The 22,887-nt window shown below is 41.2% G+C and overlaps 1 protein-coding gene across 1 annotated transcript in view; it reads left to right on the top strand.

Annotated features, from left to right (window-relative positions):
- The window catches only part of CTSC (cathepsin C), a 35,493-nt gene extending 15,863 nt beyond the window's left edge, over positions 1–19,630 (top strand). Inside the window, exons 3-7 of the mRNA XM_004763558.3 lie at positions 3,660–3,826; positions 8,433–8,588; positions 12,923–13,038; positions 17,125–17,256; positions 18,596–19,630. Coding sequence (XP_004763615.1) covers positions 3,660–3,826; positions 8,433–8,588; positions 12,923–13,038; positions 17,125–17,256; positions 18,596–19,098 — 1,074 coding nt within the window. The 3' untranslated portion in view covers positions 19,099–19,630. The remainder of the gene's footprint in view (positions 1–3,659; positions 3,827–8,432; positions 8,589–12,922; positions 13,039–17,124; positions 17,257–18,595) is intronic.
- The last annotated feature ends 3,257 nt before the right edge of the window (positions 19,631–22,887 follow it).

The raw sequence follows: 22,887 nt of genomic DNA, 5'->3' as shown, positions 1-22,887 counted from the left end.
TGAGAGGCTGCCATGATACCAGTCATGCTGTGCTGAAGTTTTTCCCCCTTTCAAAATAACAAGATGGCCTTCCTGTCCCAGGGAAAGTTCATCTGGTCTTAGATGTGATGCTTGGGACTATGACTCAGAGTTGTCAAGCAAGTGTTTGAAACTACACTCTTAAAAAACATGGGGCCCAGTTCTTCCAACTTGAATGCCCCTAACTCTTTTGGTTTCGAGGGAAAGTTATTTTATCTGTGATCTAAATTTCTGTCTAGATGGGGAAGTTTCCCGGGCTTCTCCAGTATGGTTAACTTGCTGAACCACATGATGTCATTTTTACTTATATCTGTTTTTACATCTGAATTATTTACATCTGTTTTCTTCATTGAATTGTGAGCCTCCTAAGGGCTGGGCTGGGGCCCCTTCAGTACATGTGTGCATGTGTGCCTGGCACATGCATGGTATCTGAGAAAAATGTGACCGATAAGTGCTTGATAAATAAGTGAAAGACCCTAGCAAAATACAAAATCAGTTGCATAAATATCTTTTTTTTTTTTTTTTTCCTCAGAAAGTGCTTTCCTAATTCTAAACAGAAGATCATGAGTAGCCTCTAACAATGCGTGGATCATCCCTCGGGGGTGTCCTCTTCTAGGACTTTGTGAGTCTCATTCTTAGGAAATAAGAGTCTTTTTTTTAAGTGATTAATTTCACAAAATTTATTTTATAAACAAACTTTTTTTCTTTTTATAAACCTTCATTTTATAAACAAGAAAATTCCACCCAGAGACCCGTTTCACCTTTTGTTTCTATTTTTAAAAACCTTATTTCAGAAAAATTTTATGTATTTGTATTCAACTTAAGCACTGTCTTGTAATTTTTTTTCCTTCTTTTTTTTTTTTTTTTATTTATTTATTTTTTATTTATTTATTTGTCAGAGAGAAAGCGAGCGAGATCGAGCACAGGCAGACAGAGTGGAAGGCAGAGTCAGAGGGAGAAGCAGGCTCCCTGCGGAGCAAGAAGCCCGATGTGGGACTCGATCCCAGGACGCTGGGATCATGACCTGAGCCGAAGGCAGCTGCTTAACCAACTGAGCCACCCAGGCGTCCCTTTTTTTTCCTTCTTAACATAGGTTTTGTTTTATTTTTCTGTAGAGGGGTTGATGCACTTTCTCTTATAAGGCCAGATAGTAAACGTTGCAGGCTTTGTGGGCCTGTGTTCTCCGAGGAAGCTACCCAGCCCTTCTGCTGTAGCGTGAAAACGGCCATGGACTGTGCAGACAGGAGTGGGCCTGGTTGTGCTCTGTAAAACTGTATTCATAGAAGGAGGCAGTCTTCTCTCACCCTACTTTACTTACCTCTGTCTTACAGAACTCCCGTTTATCATGTAGAATGCTGTATAATACGATTTGAGTTATTAATTTACTAAATTATTTTTATAGATGAACATTTAGGACACACTCTTGTTCTTGGTTTTGTTTTTAAGTTTTCGGTTCTCTTGTGATGAGTGCCTTCCTGTGTTCAGCATTTTTTTTTCACTTATGTGTATCTGACAGTTTCTATAAGGTATATTTTAACAACTCTTCAAAACCTGGTCAGACCGCTTTCTGAAACTGCAGGGGTGGGGGGCCTTGGCCTAGCCCCACTGGGCCTCTCCAACCAGTACATAGCAGAGGAGGGAACGTGATTCAGAGCCTGAGCCAAAGAGAAACGGAATACAACGCTAAGGGGTTTAAGTTACATCATTTGAGGTTACCCATATTTCTGTGGTTTTCGTCTATAAAAATAGCAGTTGTGTATAGTTTTGACATAATACATAAAAGTTTTAATAACCTTCTCATACAACACACCCTGTAATGCCATAGCTCAGTCATATCTTAGGCCTCTAAGCAGTGTTCCTTGTCCTGGCTGGGGCTTTGGCAGCGACAGAAGGAATGGAAACCTGAAGTCCTGCAAGTCAAGATATTCTTAGCCAGAGGCAGACAGACAGCTCTCACGATATCATGAACCACCAACACAGATGCACAATGCTAAGTATGAGTAATCCATGATAACATATCCAGTGCTAGGGAACTTAGTGGACATTGAAGGCCAAGATTCAAATCTAGCTCCTTGGGATTATAAAGCCAGATGTTTTTAACTCCATTCCTAAATATATGCTTTAAATTTAGAAAGAGTCAGTTATAATACGGTAGTTTTACTTTATGTAGAGTTTAACCCATGCATTACTCTAAACTCAGGGTTTGCAAACCACAGGCCTATTTTTGTTTTAAGATTTCTATTAATTTATTTCAGAGAGAGAGCACAAGCAGGGGAGACAGGCAGAGGGAGAAAGGAAGAAGCACATTCCCCAGTGAGTAGAGAGCCCAATGCGGGGGCTCCATCCCAGGACCCTGAGATCACGACCTGAGCTGAAAGTAGACGCTCAACCAACTGAGCCACTTAGGCACCCCTCAAGCCTATTTTTGTAAATAGAATTTTATTGCTATGCATCCTACTTCATGCAGGTCTGTATTCCCTGTACATCTTTTATATGGCAGTGGCAGAGTAGAGTGGTTTTGACAGAGGCCTTATAGTTTGCAAGCCTTAAAATATTGATATTCTGGCTTTTAAAAAAGAAGCTTGCCAACCCAAGCACACAGGTAAAGTAATATCCGTCGTATTTATTAGGAGTTCGCAAATGATATCCTGTGAACCAAAAATAACCTACTGTGGACTTTTGGAAAGTATTACAACACAGCTGACTGCCATGCCAGTTTGTTTGGTTGTCTGGCTGCTTTTGGGCTTTTGTTCTGTTAGATTAAATCAATGCCTGCCATGGGCCCAAGTCCCCCCTCATTGAAGTGGAGCCTGATTTGTTTCCTTCCTCCCACACTGTTCTCTCATTCTGCATATTATGTCCCTCTTCCTTGAGGAGATATTATCACTTGAGGGGTTGTAAGCTCTGGAGCCTAACTATGAGTTCAAATCCCAGATCTCTCCTTTGTAGGTGTTTTTCAGTATGAACTTTGCGATGAGACAAAGGGCCATATTCGTGTCATTAAATGGAGAGAATATTTAATCATCAGGTTTCTCTTAGCTCCCCCATAATCAGAATGTCCTACTCAATTGTGAGGTTGACAGAAGAAAAGATTTTATGTGTGGAAATGTTTCGCTCTTTGTTTTGTCCTTTGCTGGAGTCCATAGTTTGTGAGTAGAAGAAGGTATAGTCTGAGGGCCTGAGCAGAATTTTGTTTCTGCCCCTTCACGGCTCTGTTTCCTTAGGAGCTCCATAGCCTCTCTGAGCTGGACTTCTACTTGCTGGCTGGTAAAATGAGGTTATTGAAGCCTCCTTCCTCATAGGCTTCCTGTGAAGATTGAAGGAGGGAACTTTTGTAAAATGCCTGGAATGTGGCAGATGCTCTAAAAATGTTTCTTCCCCTGCTTTTGATTCCCAGAAATGTTTTCATATGTAAATATTATTTGGCACTCAGCGATGGTAATCATAGAAAAGTTTATTTCTCATCCTTTTCTAGCTAATTTGCAGAATGTAACCTCTCAGGGTGAAGTTTTTATTTTGGTTGGCAGAGTCTGGTTCCCAAGATGAAAAAAGGAGCTTCTTGACTGAATGGGAGCCAGGGAAATGGACCTACGAGAGGATCATTGATTCACTTGACGTTTCCTCCCCTGATTTAATTGCAGTATAAAGAAGAGGGTCACACTGTAACCAGTTACTGCAATGAGACCCTGCCCGGATGGGTGCATGATGTGCTGGGCCGGAACTGGGCTTGTTTCACTGGGACCAAGGTGGGAAGTACCCCTGAGAAGGTGAAGGTGAACACAGCCGATTCTGGGAGGCTCCAGGAAAAGTGAGTTGTCATCAGTGGGAGACACATTTAATTTTGCTGTAGAGTATGTAGAAGTATGTGTCTAGGTTAGTTCTTGGAAATTTTTATTTTGATTACATAAAGTTTATTTGGCTTAGAAACAGAAGCCATATTCTGTAAAACCTCCCTGGTGTTGAGTAATGGAACTGAGAGGAGAAAGTGTTTTTCTCCATAGCACTCCCAAAGTAATGGACTAATGGTGGCTTTAAAGGAAATTTGTATGAGAGACCATAGAATTGCAGTGACTAATAAAGAAAAATCATTTTATTATTGCCATGTGATAACATGTTGTAGAACTCTCATAGATACATATGTTTATGTTGCAACAAATGTTGGTGATACTAATTGAAATAAATTTTACATAAGACAATGAGTAAGTGAAATAAAAATTCTTAGTATTCATGGAGTGTAGTAGTTTGCTAGGGCTAACTACTAACTAAGGACCCCAAACTGAGTGGCTTAAGCAACAGAAATTTATTTTCTCACAGTTCTGGAGGCTACAAGTCCAAGATCAGTGTCAGCAGGTTTGGTTTCTTGGGAAGCCGCTGTCCCTGGCTTGACACGGCCACTTTCTTCCAGTGTCCTTACACTGCCACCCTCTCTCTGTGTCCTCTCTTTTTCTCTTAAGCACACCCAATCTTAATCAGGGTTGGGACTACCCATACAACCTCATTTTACCACAATTTCCCTAGTAAAGTTCATATCTCCACATATAGTCACTTTCAGAGGTACTGGAGGTTAGGGCTTAAAGCTGTGAATTCTGGAAGGACACAATTCAACATAAAACAAGTAGCTAATATTCTTGTTAAGTAAGGTCCAGTTTAAGTAACTGAACCATACAAACGAGATTTCAGATTTTATTCACTTGGAAGGAGAAGACAAATGGATATTAATGGTAGCAACTTTTTCTGTTTCATTTAGTTTATGAAATCCACTGAAAGTACATATGAATAAATCCTCCTAAGCCAGGTCATGCTGGCAATGAATGATTCTGTTGTAGAGAGGTTGGGGGCATGGGTTTAAAGAGGACATGTTGTACTTGTCTGGAAAAGTACGCACCAAGATCTAAACTAATACATCCCCTCCATTTTGAATTTATCTTTTTAATTGCTTGGCTTGATCCTTGAACAATGCAGTTCTTATTAAACTGTTCACTTTTCACCCCACCATTTAGGAGATTTTATGTACTAATGTGCTCTTCTTGATTATTTCAAACGTTGCCTCATTTTATGAAGAAACTACCACCAGCTGGAGTGCTCAGAACCTGTGTTTGTTAGATCACCTATAAAATGAACACTGGGGACTAAATTCCCTTCAAGGTCCCTTTCAGCTCTCAATGATCTGTCATCCCATAGTAAAGTACATTATTTTCAGTATCCTTGGATCTTAAACATTGAAAATCAGTGTTTGGGACCTAGCTTGTCATTATTACAATGCACATGTCTGTGTCTGATGGTTGCCAGCTATCAGCGATAAAGCAAGGGAAGTAGGACTGAATTCTGCTTCTTGAATACGTCAAAATCAGTAGTGACTCATCAGTAGAAAATACTTAAAAATACACATTTACAATTTAAAATTTTACCCCCACGTCTAAAGAGACAAACAACTACAACTTGTTTTTGTTGTTGTAGGAGTGTTGTCAGAAATATGATTAGGGCAGTTTTAAAATCTCTTCAGTGAAGGTGCCTCTCTGGTTCCACACTTTGCACCAAGAAAGGAAGAACTTTGATAAAAACACACAAACATTCTGCATGTAGTTCCACATGTTTCTTACTGTCTTCAGTGCTCCCAGGTTTTTTGACTGTATCAGAATACTTCCTTGGTGAACATCTAAATAAAAAGAGAAAGAAAAGTTCACAGTATGGCTAAATTTACTCAGATTAGATGTGTCTTGCTTTGGATAATTGGGAAGTCTTGGATAATGAGTTACGCCTAAGTAATAGACCCTTCCTTAGTAGAAATAATGTTGTATATTCTGTCATTCCTGCCACCTGGCACATAAGTTTGATGCGGGTTTGAATTGTGTGACTAATCAACTCCCCCAATCTTTTTGCTTTGTAAACATGCTTTTTGTGCTAGATTTATTTGTATCTATATCCAGGCATTTGATAACAGGGAAACCAGTGCTTCTCAAATTTTAGTGGTACTTTGAATCATCTGGGAATCTTGTTACAACATAGATTCTGACTTAGGTGGTTTGGACTGGATACTTAGAGGGCTTCCAGGTACAGCTGCTAATATGGAACTCAAGAACCAAGTTTGAGTAACAAGGTTATAAACCCAGGTCCCATGTAGTAATATATTTTTTGCACCATACGGTAATAATGTTTGCCATGTTATATGTACATGATACACAGTTTCTGCCATCATCTCCTTTTATTATCATTATTACAGTGTTAGAAAGGTAAATTTTAGGGGCACCTGGGTGGCTCAAGGGGTTGAGCCTCTGTCTTCGGCTCAGGTTATGGTCTCAGGGTCCTGGGATCGAGCCCTGCATTGGGCTCTCTGCTCTGCAGGAAGCCTGCTTCCTCCTCTCTCTCTGCCTGCCTCTCTGCCTACTTATGATCTCTCTCTGTCAAATAAATAAATAAAATCTTTAAAACAAAAAAAAAGAAAGGTAAATTGTAGAAATTATAGAAGGTGAGGAAAGGTAGTGATCCTACATTGTCAACTCAGACGTACCATTTTTGGCATTTGCAAAAATGTATTTAGAATATAAGTGTATTTTCATAAAAAGCGATTAATTCTATCTAAACTTTGATAACTTGCCTTATTATTTAATAAAGTTTGAACACTCTTCCATATCACTTGTTAACATTAAAACTACCAATTATTTTACCAGCAAAAGATGGTTTTATTAGGGAATAGCAGGGAACCTCAACTGGGACAGGCAAGCTACAGCAAAAACTGTAGGCAAGGCGGCAAAACGAAGGAGAAGCAGGCTCTTTTATAGGAGAAAGGAAGGGTTGGGAAGGCTCTATGAACAAAAAGTCCACTGGAGTAAACCAGGAGGTGAAAGTATCATGGCTTCTCATTGGCTGTGATGTGGCAATCTCTTTAGGCTGGGCTGTTCCTCTTACTGGTAGTAGATGGTGTTCACATGCAAGGTCCCTATCTTCCTGTTGGATTCACAGTTGATGACCAGTAGTAGGGCATGAAAGCTCCCTGCCAACCTCCCTACTCCCGTTTTAGTGTGGCTTCCCTTAATATTCACACGCTAAATGATTTCTATACAGTTTCATTGAATAAACTATGTAGTACCATTATTTCTTTAATCATTCCTTATCTTCAGATGCTTATTAGGTTATTTATCATTTTTTTAAAGATTTTATTTACTTATTTTAGAGAGAGAGAAAGAGAGAAAAGGAACGAGTAGTGAGCAGGGGCAGAAGCAGAGGAAGAAGCAGACTCCCTGCTGAGCAGGGAGACCAATGCTGGGCTCAATCCCAGGACCCTGGGATCATGACCTGACGTGAAGAGTGATACTTAAACCCACTAAGCCACTCAGGCACCCCTAGGGTATTTATAATGTATTGCTATTATTAAAGTGTTTCATTGACCATCCTTATACATACATATTGAATTTTTATATTTATAGGTGATATTCCAATTCCAGGCTGTGCACCTCCTCAGGCAAAAGTGAAGGGTGCTTTTTGGACCCTCCTCATAGGTTGTCTCTCCATGTATGAACCAAACTCAAATTTGCTTTGGTACCAGAAAAACCGATTTTTGTTTGAACAAAAGATATCAACAGAAACTACTATAAACAACGGTTTGTTTAAAATATGAGGAGCAAGGAGTGGGATGCATTTCAGAAGCCTGATAAATTTAGAGCCAGATTAAGGGGATTTTTTGATTAAAAAAATTGGTAAAATTTAATGCTAGAGAGGATGATGCAGTTACTCATGGCTCCCAAGGATTCTTGAGCTGGGTTAATGGGGTCATACTCTGAATGCCTCACTACAAAATGACTTGAGACCAGTGAAGTTTCATGAGGGTTAGGAATATTTCAGGGATCTGGGGCACCTGGGTGGCTCAGTTGTTAAGTGTCTGCCTTCAGTTCAGGTCATGATCCTTGGGTCCTGGGATTGAGCCCCAAGTCGGGCTCCGCATGATTCTCCCTGCCCCTCTGCCCTTTGTTTGTGTTCACTCTCTCACTGTCTCTCTCTGTCAAATAAATAAATAAAATATGTTTTTTTTAAAGAATATTTCAGGGATCAGTTTTTGTTTTAGTTCGGTTTTTGTTTTCTGAAGTTCGATTATTTTATCTGATCATTTCAGTTTATCTAAATTTTGTGTTCTGAACATGTGATGTTTGACTATACCATTGACTGCTATGGAAATTCAGTATCATGTCTCTCTCTGCAGTGAGGTGCACTTAGCTTATGGATTTTTATACTAAAAATATAGAATAAAGATTATTTTATAGATTTGAATAAAGTGGTTCAGGTACATTACAAAAAAAATGCCTTCCTAAAAGATGATTACACATTCCACTTAAGGTCCAGAGCATAAGGGTACCTCTTTTAATGGAGTCTAATTACATCAATAAAGAGGATAACTGAGGCTACCTTATTTTTGTTGGCAGCTCTCATAGGCTCTACAAGTATAACGATGAGTTTGTGAAAGCGATCAATACCATGCAGAAGTCTTGGACTGCAACCAGATACATGGAATATGAGACACTGACCCTGAGAGACATGATGAGGAGAGGCGGTGGCCGGAGTAGCTGGAGAATGCCCAGGTAATAAAGCATATATCCCTGTATTGCTAATGAAGGTATTTGTGTTGAAGGTCACCCTCCCTTTCATCTTGCTCTCCCTGGTTTGCCCACCATTCTGTTGGCCATGAAAGCCTAATCTTTTTTAGGTTATCTTTGTTCTCTCTCCCTCTCCTTTCCATAGGTTTTCTGATGCTCTCCGAGTCCTGTTTATGGGTCTTGCTTTCACAACATCTGCCACTTCCATCATTCCCTGGCCATTTTCTACATGCTGGTGTAGGGTTTGATCATTTCTCTGCTGCATTATGATCAGCCTCCCACCTCCTGTCTCTCTAGTGCTATCTCTTGGGTCTCTTCCCCTCCCGGGCCCCATTCTCAGCCCTTCTCTGAAATGCCAGTTTCATCTTCCTGTATCCAGCTATGGTTGCATCACTACCTGTTATCTCTTAATACATTTACTGGTAACCAAAGCCATCTAAATGTGACTATGCCTATATTTAGTACCATGGCCCGTTTTCAAACAATATGACACAATTACCGAAATCTTTGCTTTCAAGTTACCTCCATTCATGCTGTTCCCTTTGCTTCAAGTATCCCTCACGAGCTAGCCTGTAATAACTCAGATTTGTCACCTATAAAAATCTCAAAACCTCTTTGTTAGAAGGGCCAGCAAAAAAAAAATGGCTTCTTCTATATCAATTTATCTCTATTAGCTACCCTCAGCCAGAAGTGACACTTCCCATCTGTAGCTTACACACCCCATAGCTTAGTTCTTTCTTAAGGAGATTGAATCAAATATACTTCGAATTTATAGAGTCAGGAATTTGGCAGATTTTTAAAAATTTCCTCCAAACTATATATACCAGGATATGTGGTCCCTTAACATGGGTTAAATGACCAAGGATATTCCTGTGATGCCATACTTTGTTCCAGGAGAAGAAATTGGTATAACTGAAGGGCAGAGAACTGGAAACCAATAGGGAGTCAGTGGGACTCAATAAATTATGTAGGTCGGTTATTTTCTCTCTTAGTATATTGAAACATTCTCCAGTTTTCAGAGAATACAATGATTATTTCCTTAACATCTATAGAGTTTTTGGTTCAGATTTTATTTGAACAGACCACTAATTGGTTAATTAACTAAAATGCATTTCTCACTTTTTCATTTGCAGACTAATAATCCTAATGCTCTGACATTTTTCAACTACTAGGCTATATGGAGAATTTTCCTGTCACAACTGATAGCATTCTCTCATTATTCTGCCCCTTTCTCAAAAGAATCTCCTACAGTATTAAAGTGTGTTCTAAGGAATTTCTAGTCCATGAGACGCTCTGGTTAATGGAAATTAGGGAAGGGAGCACGCTGTGTCCCTTCTCAGGTTTGCTAAAGTGACAGAGTTCTACTGTGCATATGTGAGACAGGAAGTCGAGAACTGTTCAGTGAAAATCCAAAGGAGCATGAGAGGAAGAAGTGTCAGCACTTGAGCCTATGGGTCCCAGAGCTCCCACATGAAAGATCTGAGCCTCAGACACAATTGCATGGCCATGCCTCATGGGCCATGCTGCTTTTATGTTTGATGATTCTGTCCCTCCACCCAACCATCTTTGTTTTAGAGAAAGGCTAGCTTCCTGCAGGGCTGCTTTTAAGGCTAAGGCTCCATTCAGAAGTTTAAGGGTAGGAGGTAGAACTGAGTGAAATGGGAAATACCAAAGTAGACATTGTGGTCTGGCTACTTGGTTTTTGGTAGCATTTTTGTACATGAATTAGTTCTTTTAGAAGAATCCAGTGACATAATAGAATCTCTCAGAGATTCTTAACTTGAGGTTTATAGAGTCATTGAGACTGCCAGAAGTGTAGAATAATGTAGAATGTAGAGTAATGCTTTCACCAGATTCTTAAGAAATCTAGAGCCAAAGGAAGAGCCTGTAATGTGTAGTGTACCAGTAATGTTGGCAGTCTTCTTGTCTCACCAGTTCCTCTTTCACTCTTTGTTTTCACATCATTGAGATCGATTGTCACATTGTTGGTTTTGTCTGTCTGTATCTTGACAGGCAAACACCCAGCCTTATAGGATGCCAGGAAGAAGCAAGTTAACATTTGAGTGCCTGCTTTGGGCCAGATGGTCACTTAAATAAATGTATCTGCATCATGTTTAGTCCTGTTACTGACACGGATGATGATAGTGGTAGTTACCATCATAAGAGCTTACTCTATTAAGGATTTGCAGAGACAGGAAGTATTCTAAGCACTTGTTAATCATTACTACGTTGAGCTTTTATAATAATCTTCTGAGGTATAGGTGATTATACCCATTTTAGTAGGAGTCAGTTGGAGTTTTGTGATGTTAAACTCTTTGACAAATGTCACACAGCTAGTAAGTGGTGAAATCACTTGTAGGAGGTCAGTATGACCCTAAGATAAATACCTGCTCTGAAATTACATTTTGCTGCCAAATTTCTATTCCTTCTTTATCTTTCAAATTACATAGTGTATTCCTAAGTATATACAAGACAATTAGTTAATATCTGTTGATTGATCAAATCTTTTGGGCTCTCAGTGTGAAATCACAGAAACTATTTATTTCCTTCCAAAAGTTGTTCATACCCTAATGTTTACTTACAAATCTTGAAGGAAGTATCCAATATTTGTTTCTTGGTTTGATTTTTCCCCTGCCCTATATATACAGTTTTCATGGTGCATAGATTTTTAAAGTACCTTGGTTATTCCATGGGTACTATCCAAGTTGTATATTTTATGATAATACAACTTCTTTGTATTTGTGATTGTGATTGCTCTGTTTCATGTCTCTTAATGCTGACCTTCATATGGTCAAAGACCATCTCATGTTCATCTCTGTGTCACATACAGCTTCCAGCAGTGTCCTGGCTTAGTTAATATTTTAGTGAAAAGTTGACATTTCTGTATGGAATGTGCTGTCTATTTTTAATAATTCTCAAGGTTATGATGGCTATTAATATGTGATTCTTATTTCTCTCCCTTTATTTCCTCTCCCTTCCATTGTGTCCTAGCCTTGACTTAACATCCTCTCTAAAAGAAGCATGTGCAGAAGGGAGCTCCTTGGGAGTACTTACAGAGGACACAAAGAAGTCCAGAAATAATCTTTACCAGTGACTAAATTGGAATCTGGTCTAAAGTACAGGATAACCACTGAAACATTGGAATAGTGCAGTCTGGCAATGCCAAGTTGAATGAGAAATTCAAGTAGTTACAGTATCAGAAAGATACATATTATCAGGGTATAATAGTAGTGTCCTAACTAAAGAGTTGAAAGAGAAGAGCAGTGAGTTTTACTTGGGGTCTGGTGATGAGGGGCTGCTCTGGGAGTAGTCCTTAAATTAGAAATCAGAGAAAAACCCCTAAAGGGATTTCTTTTAAGCAGTGGGCAACAGGCATTTTATTTTATTTTATTTTTTATTTTATTTTTTTAAAAGATTTTATTTATCTATTTGACAGAGAGAGATTACAAGTAGGCAGAGAGGCAGGCAGAGAGAGAGAGGAGGAAGCAGACTCCCCGCTGAGCAGAGAGCCTGACGCGGGACTCGATCCCAGAACCCTGAGATCATGACCTGAGCCGAAGGCAGCGGCTTAACCCACTGAGCCACCCAGGCACCCGGCAACAGGCATTTTAGATAAAAGGAGTAGCAGCACAAAGACATGGAACAATGAAGTCATTTAGCAGACTTGGAAAGCTCCCAAGAAATCTAGCATGTCTAGAGCTGGAATGCTATTTGTCTTAAATTACTAATACGAAGAAGCTTGTAGGACAATTTTCTCATTTCCAGACAATGTGTCTATCTATTGTTCCAGGCAACTCTGCTTTTCGGGTCTTACTTTCCAACTACATTGTATAGGCTACACTTCGATACTGATGAAGGATTTTGGTCTGTTGTTGAAGGAGCTGGTCAGTCTACTTTATCCTGAGACTTTCCCTTCTTTTCCACCTGCCTCACTCCTCTCTTTTCTCTGTATCCTTCAAAGGCCATCTTTAACGTCCCATGTGTCTACTTTCTTGGTCAAAATCTGTTTAAGAAAATGCAGTATTTAAGTATACTAGCAGTAACCTCTCCGTGATGTACAGAACCAGTGTCATTTCATAGAAGAAAGATAATGGATCCTGAAAAAGACACAGATAATAAAAGCCATTGACACAGCTTAGTGGTGTAATTGATAGATTGCATAATGGACATGTGTAATGGAAACTCTGATGGGACACGTGCTCTTTAGGCCAGAATCTAGATTCTAGGCAGCCAGGTAGCTAAAGTCATGGAATTAAAGGTTAGGAAATTATCCTCAAAAAAGACTCTATATTGAAGTCTGATGTGTATTTCCATCCCAGGCCCAAACCTGCACCACTGACCGCTGACATAAATGAGAAGATGTTACATTTGCCAGCATCGTGGGATTGGAGAAATGTTCATGGTATCAATTTTGTTACTCCTGTTCGAAACCAAGGTAAAAAGGACTGATTTTTCATTTATTCATTTGGAAGTGTTTATTGGACATTTACTATGTGCCAGGCTCTTGGGTAGATTCAGGGCATACAGAGATGCAACAGGCATGATCCACTTTAGTAAAGAAATATAACGTACGTGGCCAGTGGCCACCTCTTCTTTTGTATCCATGACAGACCTGGATAATAGATAAGCTCTCCAGCAGAGCCCAGCATTCTTGGGCATCCTTCTCAAAATATGTTCTAGCTAGCTAATGAAATTAATCAGTAATAGGTAAGACAAACTCTGCCCTCTCTCGCAGGAGAGACTCATGTAGAAACAAAGGTTCACCTAGAGTTAAAATTGGTCTTCCTCCTACAAGTGGTTTGGTGGAATCCTTCTTTGCTACTTGTCCACCCACTCTCCACCTCTCCCTGCCCCCCATCATTTAGTTTTAATGACTGTAAGAGCCCAGAAAAATGCATCCTTTCAATTTTTTTTTCTGGTAAAGTAGATTTTTTGAACTGTGTAAGGACATTTTTAATTCACTTTCTGTCAGAACATGACACATGATGGTAAGTATTAACCCCGCTTCCTGAATGGAGGCTTTACACAGCCCAGATTTACCAAAAGTGTCACTCTTGTTGCATTTTACCCATTATTTCTGGAAATTTGATCCAATATGAATAGATTTAATAACTCTTCCTCTAATAGTACTCACTAGCAAATTATCCTGTTATCCTAAATTTTAGCCAACAATCACATGGAGGATCATTTATGCCATACTCAGGTTTATTGCTTCTCAGCTCATTTTGAAGATAATTATAGTATGCATGACTGATTTGTTACTATAAAATAGATGTAGTATTTGTTGTCTAGAAACATTCTGATTAGTGTCTCCTGAGAGGAGTATAAATTAATAGCACCCAAAGATAAATTGTCCTTCCCCTTCCCTAGATACTCAGTGATAATCAGCCCCTCTCACTCCTCAGCAGTCACCACAAGCCCTTCAGCTCCATGCTCAGTGAGTTCTTGCCAAGTGTTCTGAGTGGGCGGAGCTTCAAGCAGGTCTTAGAGCCCAGCCAATCACGTTCCTGTCCTACAGAGGACATCAGACTCGACTCTTTGCTTTTGCTTCTACACATTCTTCTGGGACTCTTCCACTCGAGAGAATATGTGGATCCTGAACATTCTTCCCTACCTTTCCTTTCCCGGGGAGGGCTTTTTTGGAAAGGGGGGTTAGGAAATGAGAGAACTTTGAAGGTAAATTGAGGAATGAATGGAAAGTGAAATTAAAGGGATATTAAGAGAGGATTAAAATTTACTGTCATCAAGCATTCCCTAAACCTCTCTGACAGGATTAAGTATATAATGTATGTCAAGTGTTGATTGTTGAAGGCCTGATGCATGGTTGCTTTTGCTGTATTATAGAGTATTTATAGAGCATCTAACATCTGTTAAGATTTTTTTTTTTTAATGGCTAGGGATATAAAGAGTACTGTGGCATGGCTCTTGGCCCAGGGACTTGCCATTTCACAAGATCTGCAAGCAAAGTACTAAAATAACCAAAGGGTAACTACTTCACAGAGAGTTTTTAAAATCCATCGGGGGCATGGGAGATGGCCAAAAGAGAAGTTTAGTTCCACTTACTTCCTAAAAGATACAGCTGACTGGTGACAAGACAATAATCTGGGGGTGGGGGGGTGTTTTGCAAGGGGGCAGAAATTAGACTCTTTAAAGCCAAATTCTTTGACACTGCTTTTCTTGTAGTTTGGCAAAAGCTATTATCTCTGATATCCCATATTGTTTGAGTGCTGTAAATATGGTTTGTACTGACATGAGCAATTTTTAAGGTTCCCCTTTTGACTTCCTATTAATTTTCTTTACTTAAGGTTGGGGAAAATATTAGTTATTTTCTCTTCTTAAAAACAGGGCTACTTGGAAATTTCCACTGACTTCAGGAACACCAGCATTCTAGAACACTCAGAATTCAGAATTACCCAAGTGAAGGGAATTCACAACTTTTCTGTATTCAGAGAGTAGATCAAGATAATGAAAAGAAGAAATATTGGCAGGACAAATGAGGTCTTACCTTTACAATTGAAAGCAGCTTTAAGCACCAGCCATGTAGCTGGATTTCTTCCAAGTTTGAGAGGGAGAAGAAGCTAGGAAATTGGAAGGCTTGGACTTTCTGGGTTCTTCTCTGCGCTATGCTGTCTTTATTTACTATTGTATCTTCAAGAGAGAGGGGGGAATGTCTCTCAGGTCATATTAGTTAGGAAGTGTAGTGTTTTCCTACTGTCTAAACTCTAGTTCATTTAAGCCTTGTTCTAAATACCACCTGTACCATGAGTACTGGAATGCAGAGACCTTAACCCTGTCTATTCCATGCTGTTCATTTTATACACAAGATAAAAAGAAATGCCAGGAAGGTCCAGTGACTTACCCAGGGCCACACGGCTGAGAGACAGGCTGAGGATGGAGAAAACTCCTGACTCCTTCTTCTTAGCTCAGTGTGTTCTCTGTTGTGGGAAGCTATAGCTGAAAACACTTAAACCGTGTAAAAATAACATTACCTGTTTGAGGTGGTGGAAATAAATGTATTCACCACAGACCTCTGAATGAGTCAGATCCCCTTACTCTTTTGTTTTCTTTTTCAGATTTTATTTATTTTTACAGACAGAGATCACAAGTAGGCAGAGAGGCAAGGCAGAGAGAGAGAAAGAGGAGGAATCCCCACGGATCAGAGAGCCCAATGTGGAGCTTGATCCCAGGACTCTGGGATCATGACCTGAGAAGAAGGCAGAGGCTTTAACCCACTGAGCCACCCAGGCGCCCCAGATCCCCTTTATTCTTTTTTAAGCTGTAGTATTCTTAAGGGATAATAGACCTTTTAAAATCTGTATTCCAGCCTTAACTGAAGAGAGGCATTAATTTTCTTGGCAACTGACAGATTCTTCTGGGAACGTCACTGGCTTGAGAAAGGTCATCTCCTTACCTCATTCCCATGGTGTCTCTGTTAACAGCATACTGAGTTCTTGGATGGACACATGGCCTAGCCCTCTCACAGTGCTGGATGGTCTGATGAGAAGAGTTCTGTGTTTAGTAGCAAGAGTGATTATTTCTGTGGCCGCTGTGGCCCAGGAATGCCGGATAATCAAAATGGGACCATTTCCAGATTCCTGGGATGTTATTTATTAGCAGACTCATGAAAGGAACACTGGCTTTGTCAGTTTACTCTCGCTAATCTAGTTCTTTGACACTCTGTCGTTTGAAAGCGGGGTTCCAAGGATAGTGTTACTTGGATGGTTCTAAAAACAAAATGTGCCAGTTAACTTTGGCCTATTTAGTGACAAGATGATGGGGAAGAAAATGTAAAGATTGTTTAAAGTAGATGCAGACCTATAAACTGAAAAGAACACAGTCTGCATTAGAAGATTGTATTGTATCTAAAAAGGCATCACTAGGGGCACCTGGGTGGCTCATTGATTAAGTGTCTGCCTTTGGCTCAGGCTATGATCCCAGGCTCCTGGGATCGAGCCCTACGTCGGGCTCTGTGCTCAGCAGAGAGTCTGCTTCTTCCTCCACCTCTGGCCCTCTCTGCCCTGTGTGCGTGCTCGTCATGCTCTCTCTCAAATAAATAAATAAATCTTTAAAAAAGAAAAAGAAAATGCTGCTCTTAAGATACTGGAAAGCTCAGCTCACGTATATCCCTCCAAAGGGTTCTCTCAACTGAGAGGCTCCATGTGCTATAGACCTATATAATTTCATTGTCAAGAATACTGTCAAATGCTTTGCAGAGACTAGGGGAGTGTTTTGGATTTCATTTTCTTTTTTGTTTTGCCTCCTAAATAGTCTCAAGGAAAGCCCCATGTCATAACATTTGCCTTTCGGTGAAAAAGCTGAGATCTTTATGTTTTGCTATGAGGTTAATAGTATTTATCGATTGAATCGTCTGTATTGGACTGATCCTTATGAACAACAGCAGCAGAACTCAGTATAAATATATTAACTGCATCTCTCCCCTCGGATTTCTAGATGTGTCCATGTTTCTTTGTAAGTGCTTCAAAGTTCCCTTAGGTTACATGTATTTGCTTTTGATCACCAGCATCATGTGGAAGCTGCTACGCATTTGCTTCGATGGGAATGCTGGAAGCGCGAATCCGTATACTAACCAACAACACGCAGACCCCGATCTTGAGCCCTCAGGAGGTGGTCTCTTGCAGCCAATATGCGCAAGGTGAGTGTCGTATTTCAGGCGCTATTTACCTGGGTGTATCTGGCCATGGTCGACAAAGGTAAAAGGATGGTGTGGCACAGAGCACAGTGTCTACAGTCAAGAGTGCCTGGGTGCAAGTTCTGGAGTTCAGGCCTTCTCACTTACTAACAAGTGCTTCTCATGGAATTCACTGCACCATTCAGCAAAATGTCAGTAGTTACTCTGTACTGAGTGAGCACCAGCTCTTCGGGGCCGTTTATGTACGTTATCCAACAAGGCTCAAAACCCTGAGAAGTAGACAGTCCTATTTATAGCCCTATTTACAGAGCCGGGACAGATGTGAAGTTGTTCTATAACATTTTGAAGGCCACATAGATTCTAAATATTAGATTTTCAGTTCCAACTAAACTTTCACTCTGAATCCGAATTCATACTACAGCCACGCTAACACTGGTTTCTCTCTAGGGGAGAGTGACAGATGTGTACTTGGCTTCCAGAACAGGCCTCAGGTGACGGTGTAGAAAGCCCAGCTGCCATTGATTTAGAGCAAAACATTCTCGTCGTAAAGTTTTCTGCTGTCATCCCCAGATTTGGCTATTATGAAGTGAAACTGCTTAGGAATGATTCTTTGTCATTGGACCTTTTAGTCTTTCTGAAATATTTACAAAACTACCACCAAGGTGACTTCTAGGCCCTGGGGACTGAGTATCAAAGACAGTCCTTACCCTCATGACGCTTAGACTGAAGTGAGGAAAGTAGAAATTAAATAATCAAAGGAACGTTGAAGAAAAAATCCAGGCTTAGGGATGTGTACAATATGGCCAGGACTGGAGGAGGGTGATGGGAACCTGATTTAGAGCTTCTTTGCAGGTGGTGGTCAGAGCAGACTTCCTTCAGGAAGAGCCATGTTGTGGTGTCTGGCTATTTAATCATGACAAGAGTGGCCAACTTTTCCTGGTTTCACATGAAGTAACTAATTTACTCCCACAAGGAAAGTTCTCTTCCTATCTGTATTTTACAAACAAGTCAACAGAGGGACAGAGAAGTGAAATTCTTCCACAGTTTAGGATTTGAACCTGCATGGTCAGGCTTCAGAGCCTTCCCACCTAAGCACTAGGCTATAGTTCCTTCCAGCCCAAATGCCAGATAACTGTGTGTTCATGCGATGGCGATGAGAGGACAGGTACGTAGAGGGCTGTGGGCAGTGGACCCAGTAGCATTTAAGCTAGGAACGGCTCCTGAGTGTAACAGGATCGATGGAGTAGAAAAGAAAGGGGAAAAAGAAAAAAGAAAGGGGACCATTTCTTCCGTGCCGCTCTCTAACGGAGGGGTGACCAGTGTGTGTGGTATTCCTCCTCAGGCTGTGAAGGTGGCTTCCCGTACCTCATCGCAGGAAAGTACGCCCAAGACTTCGGGCTGGTGGAAGAGGCCTGCTTCCCCTACAAGGCCGCGGATTCGCCCTGCAAACCCAAGAAGGACTGTCCCCGCCACTACTCCTCGGAGTACCACTACGTGGGCGGTTTCTACGGGGCCTGCAACGAGGCCCTGATGAAGCTCGAGCTGGTCCACCACGGGCCCATGGCCGTCGCTTTTCAAGTCTACGATGACTTCTTCCACTACCGCTCTGGGATCTATTACCACACGGGCCTGCGGGACCCTTTCAACCCTTTCGAGCTGACGAATCACGCCGTTCTGCTGGTGGGCTACGGCACCGACGCGGCCTCTGGCATGGATTACTGGATTGTAAAGAACAGCTGGGGCGCCAGCTGGGGGGAGAACGGGTACTTCCGGATCCGCAGAGGAACCGACGAGTGCGCCATCGAGAGCATCGCCATGGCCGCCACGCCGATTCCGCAGCTGTAGGGGGCGCTCCCGGCCCTCCCCGCTCGCCACGGGCGGTGGGGGGAGGGGTCCGTTCCCAGACGGGAGCCCCGTTCCCAGACGGGAGCCCCTTAGAGCAGCACTTTCAGGGATTCCAGGTAGATGCCTATCAAGATTGTGGCCTTTAAAATTAAAACTGCCTTTAATTTGAACTGACCTCTGGCCTACTTGACAGCTCTGCAGTAACAAAACGCAGGATTTTGTTAATCATGTGTAAGTCAAACATGTTACATTTTTCCCAAGCCTTTGTGAGAACACAGACTTACTTTTAAATTGTAAAAATCACAAGAGCCTGGCGCCTGCGTCCCTCGGCTGAGCGTCTGCCTTCGGTTCAGGTCATGATCTCAGGGTCCTGGAATTGAGCCCCAGGTTGGGCTCCACACTCAGGAAGGAGTCTGCTTCCCCTCTGCTTTCCTCCCCAGCCCCCATGACCCACACCCACCCTCCTGCTCAGGAGTACATGCGCGCACTCTCTCTCAAATAAAATCTTTAAAATAAAAATCGCAAGAAAATATGGCAATGATTATTACATTTTTTAAAAAAGTTTTTTTCTGTAAGTGTTCAGGTGATACAGATTACAAAATATATATACATGCTTAACAGTTTTCACCACTGACCGTTCAGTTAGATTCATGGTTATTATCTATGTAAGTACTTTAAAAACAAAGAATGTGAGTATATTTCAACTGAAAAAACAACAACAACAACAACAACAACTATGGACCTTTATGCTAAGGAGCATACTCAAATAATGACTGGTTAGCCTAAAATTATCCCCTGGATATTTGATAAGCCAGAGGCCAAAGGGAGAAATGAGTTTTGATGAAACTGGGTTGGTTAAACTTTTGGCTTATCTTGTCTCTGGAAGTATTGGTCAGCCTTCCCTGGGTGAGATTTACAGCCTCATTAGTGGGAAGTTAACAGTTTAGATTGGGACAGATCTTTGAGATCTCCAAGGGATATTTCACAGTGATATGAAACCTCTTTGCTGAGTTAAACAGATAGCATCTATTAGAAATGATGTGACAATCAGGCAGATTGGGTGGTCAGAGTTCAAACACATAAGCAAAACCCACAAGCCTCTTGGAACCCGTAGGAGCCATAGAGCTCATGGGATCTGTTCTTCTCTCTGCATGGAAAGAATGCCTAGCTTAGAAAAGGGCAAGTGATTCAGTGAGGTCACCAAATGGTAATGACTGGGTCTGGTTAGAACCAAGATCTAAAGCCAGTTCTCCCTGAGCGCCCTATACACTGAGTCTCAGCATTTTCGACCAGAAAATCTAAAATGACCAGAGATACTAGGTGTACACTTGGAAATTTCCACTTTGACGTTAAGCGTCAGAGTTTTGTCCGGAACCTCATAGGCTTTTTGTATTGAAATTCACTACAATGACGTCTTTTCTCTCCTTGCAAGAGTATGCCCCGTGTGTAAGGTGTGGCTTCTGGGGTGTCCTTGCCCCGGCCCCATACCTTTGACTCTCTCCCTCATGGTGACTCAAAAGCAGACACTGAATGCTGTGCAGAGCCAGCACGTTTGTCATGTGGAAGGCCTCCAAGGAGCTATGAATGCTCTCTTAGTCTTGGCTTTATTCCTTGCCTGCCTTGTTGCTATTGTGAAAGTGTAAATTGACTTTGAAACCAAGCATGGATTTATTTTTCACTAGAACTTATAGAGATATTACCTGTCAGGTTAACCGATAAGGTATTATTTAACAGGAAAACAGGAGCTTATCCTCTGGATTTCTACCTGCACAGCTGTCTGCTGACCCCAAAGAGAGTAAGTCATGAAGATAGAGGGAACCCATGGTTTTGCATAATTTCATGAGAATCTGGGATGAACTCTTAAGGAAATCATTGCTGGTGTCATTCATAAAATACTTCAGCAAAAATTGAAAGACTACATAGAGGTGGGAACTTAACTGGCGATGGGGAGCAATTCTCACAAGTGTGATTAGTTGACAAGCCGTGGTTCTCGGGGACCCTAACTTTCCTGACATTATGAGAGGGATTACCGAGACCGAGAATCCACTGCACTTCAACCTGCATTTATCTGCTCTGGAAGTCTGCTTTTCCGGTTTCTAAATGATAGAGATCACTGCTTCATCCCCCGTGGCAGAATTCATTAAAGATGGCGACTGAATGGAACGTCACTGTTCCTAAAGACCTGTGATTAAACTCTTAAACTGTAGAAAAAACAAATTTCGTAATCTCAGACTTGTTTATAGTGGTGTTAATAGAACATTTAATCACTGTTGACGGATTGAGCTCTGCAAAAAATGTGGAATGGGAACTCTGGCTAAACTCCCCAAAGACCTATCCAGGAGAACGGCATTGTACATGTGGAGACAACGCCGTCCAAAAAGGAAAGTGAAGTTTTAGCTGGGCAGTGAAGCCACAAGCATGGCATTGACTTGGGTGACTTGGGTGCCCAGTGCCTGGATCACCTTTCTGGCTCTGCCTCATATTAGCATAAGGCCTGAGGCAGTTTTCCTTAACCCACCTGTTTTTCAGGTGCCTGAGCTGTGAACCAGAGCGAACTGGATAGATAACCCTCCCTTTGTGACCTCTCCCTCTAAACCCTGCTGTTGCAACCGAGGAACCAAATAGATTTGCGCTTTGGGGCACCATTGTTTGCTTTCCTTAAACTCAAGTCTTTCACCGTCCCAAGTGGGGAAACTGAAGTAGATTCAGATAACTCAGTTTCCCAGCCAGGCAGCCTTGCTCACTGACCTCTGTTTGACCTCCAAGCATGAAAGCCAGGGACTGAATAGTAAGGGATATACGTAGCTACTTCATTGAGTTCTCTGAGGATTAAAGGCCTTCCTATTATGTAGAGCATGTAAACAGTGCTTGGAACATAGAAAGGAGTATGTAAATATTAGTTATTACTCAAGTCTTCCTTTTCTAAATTCAAATCGTAAGATAACTGTTTGCTGTGAGGAGGCAGTTGAGACATGTTCTATTAATAACAAGCTCTATGAGAGTAGAGGAGGGGCTTGGGAGATTTTTTTTTTTCTTTTAAGGAAGAAAAGAATCTACAGAGGAACACTAACTCAAAGAAACAAAAACTTTAAAAAACTTGAGGGAGATAATTTTGATTTTTAGGTACAGATGTGGTTGTTTGTTTTTATTTATTTGAAAAAGAGAGAGCACAAGCGGGAGGAGCAGAGGGAGGGGGAGAGAGTCCCAAGCCGACTCCGTGCTCAGTGAGTGCTCAGTCACACAGCCCTGAGATCATGACCTGAGCGGAGACCAAGAGGCGGACGTTTCACTGACTGAGCCACCCAGGCGCCCCTTGGTACAGAGGTTTTTACATCCTTCACCATGTGATTGCTTCTGTGGCTACCTCTGGAGAGAAAAACAGTGAGGCCATCAAGTGTGAAGGCTATGGCTAAGAGAAAAGTCACCTCAATTTTGAAACAAAAAACACTAATCTAAGGTCATAATACGTTTATCTTCCTATTTGGGATTTTCCTGTAAGGATAAGGTAAGCATAATGGGGTCACAAAACATTAGTGCTGGAAGGTCATCTGGTTCACCTCCCATTAAAATAAAAATGGGCTTACAGAGGTGGGTGAAGTAGCATACCTTTACTACCTAGTAGCATGCTACTAGTTAGTAAAGCTATAGATAACTACTAGTTCATAAAGCTAAATCTAGATTCCACTGTATCCAGAACTTTTACTATTCCTCCCAATTCTGCCTCCCAGTTACAAAAGGAGGAAATCTGTATATTGTGAGACACATAAACTCACCTTGTTCTGTAAAATC

This window comes from Mustela putorius, unplaced genomic scaffold, assembly GCF_011764305.1.
Source record: "Mustela putorius furo isolate JIRA1106 unplaced genomic scaffold, ASM1176430v1.1 tig00003987_pilon_pilon_pilon, whole genome shotgun sequence".
Taxonomy (NCBI): Eukaryota; Metazoa; Chordata; class Mammalia; order Carnivora; family Mustelidae; genus Mustela; species Mustela putorius.
This window is presented reverse-complemented; position numbering and strand designations above follow the sequence as displayed.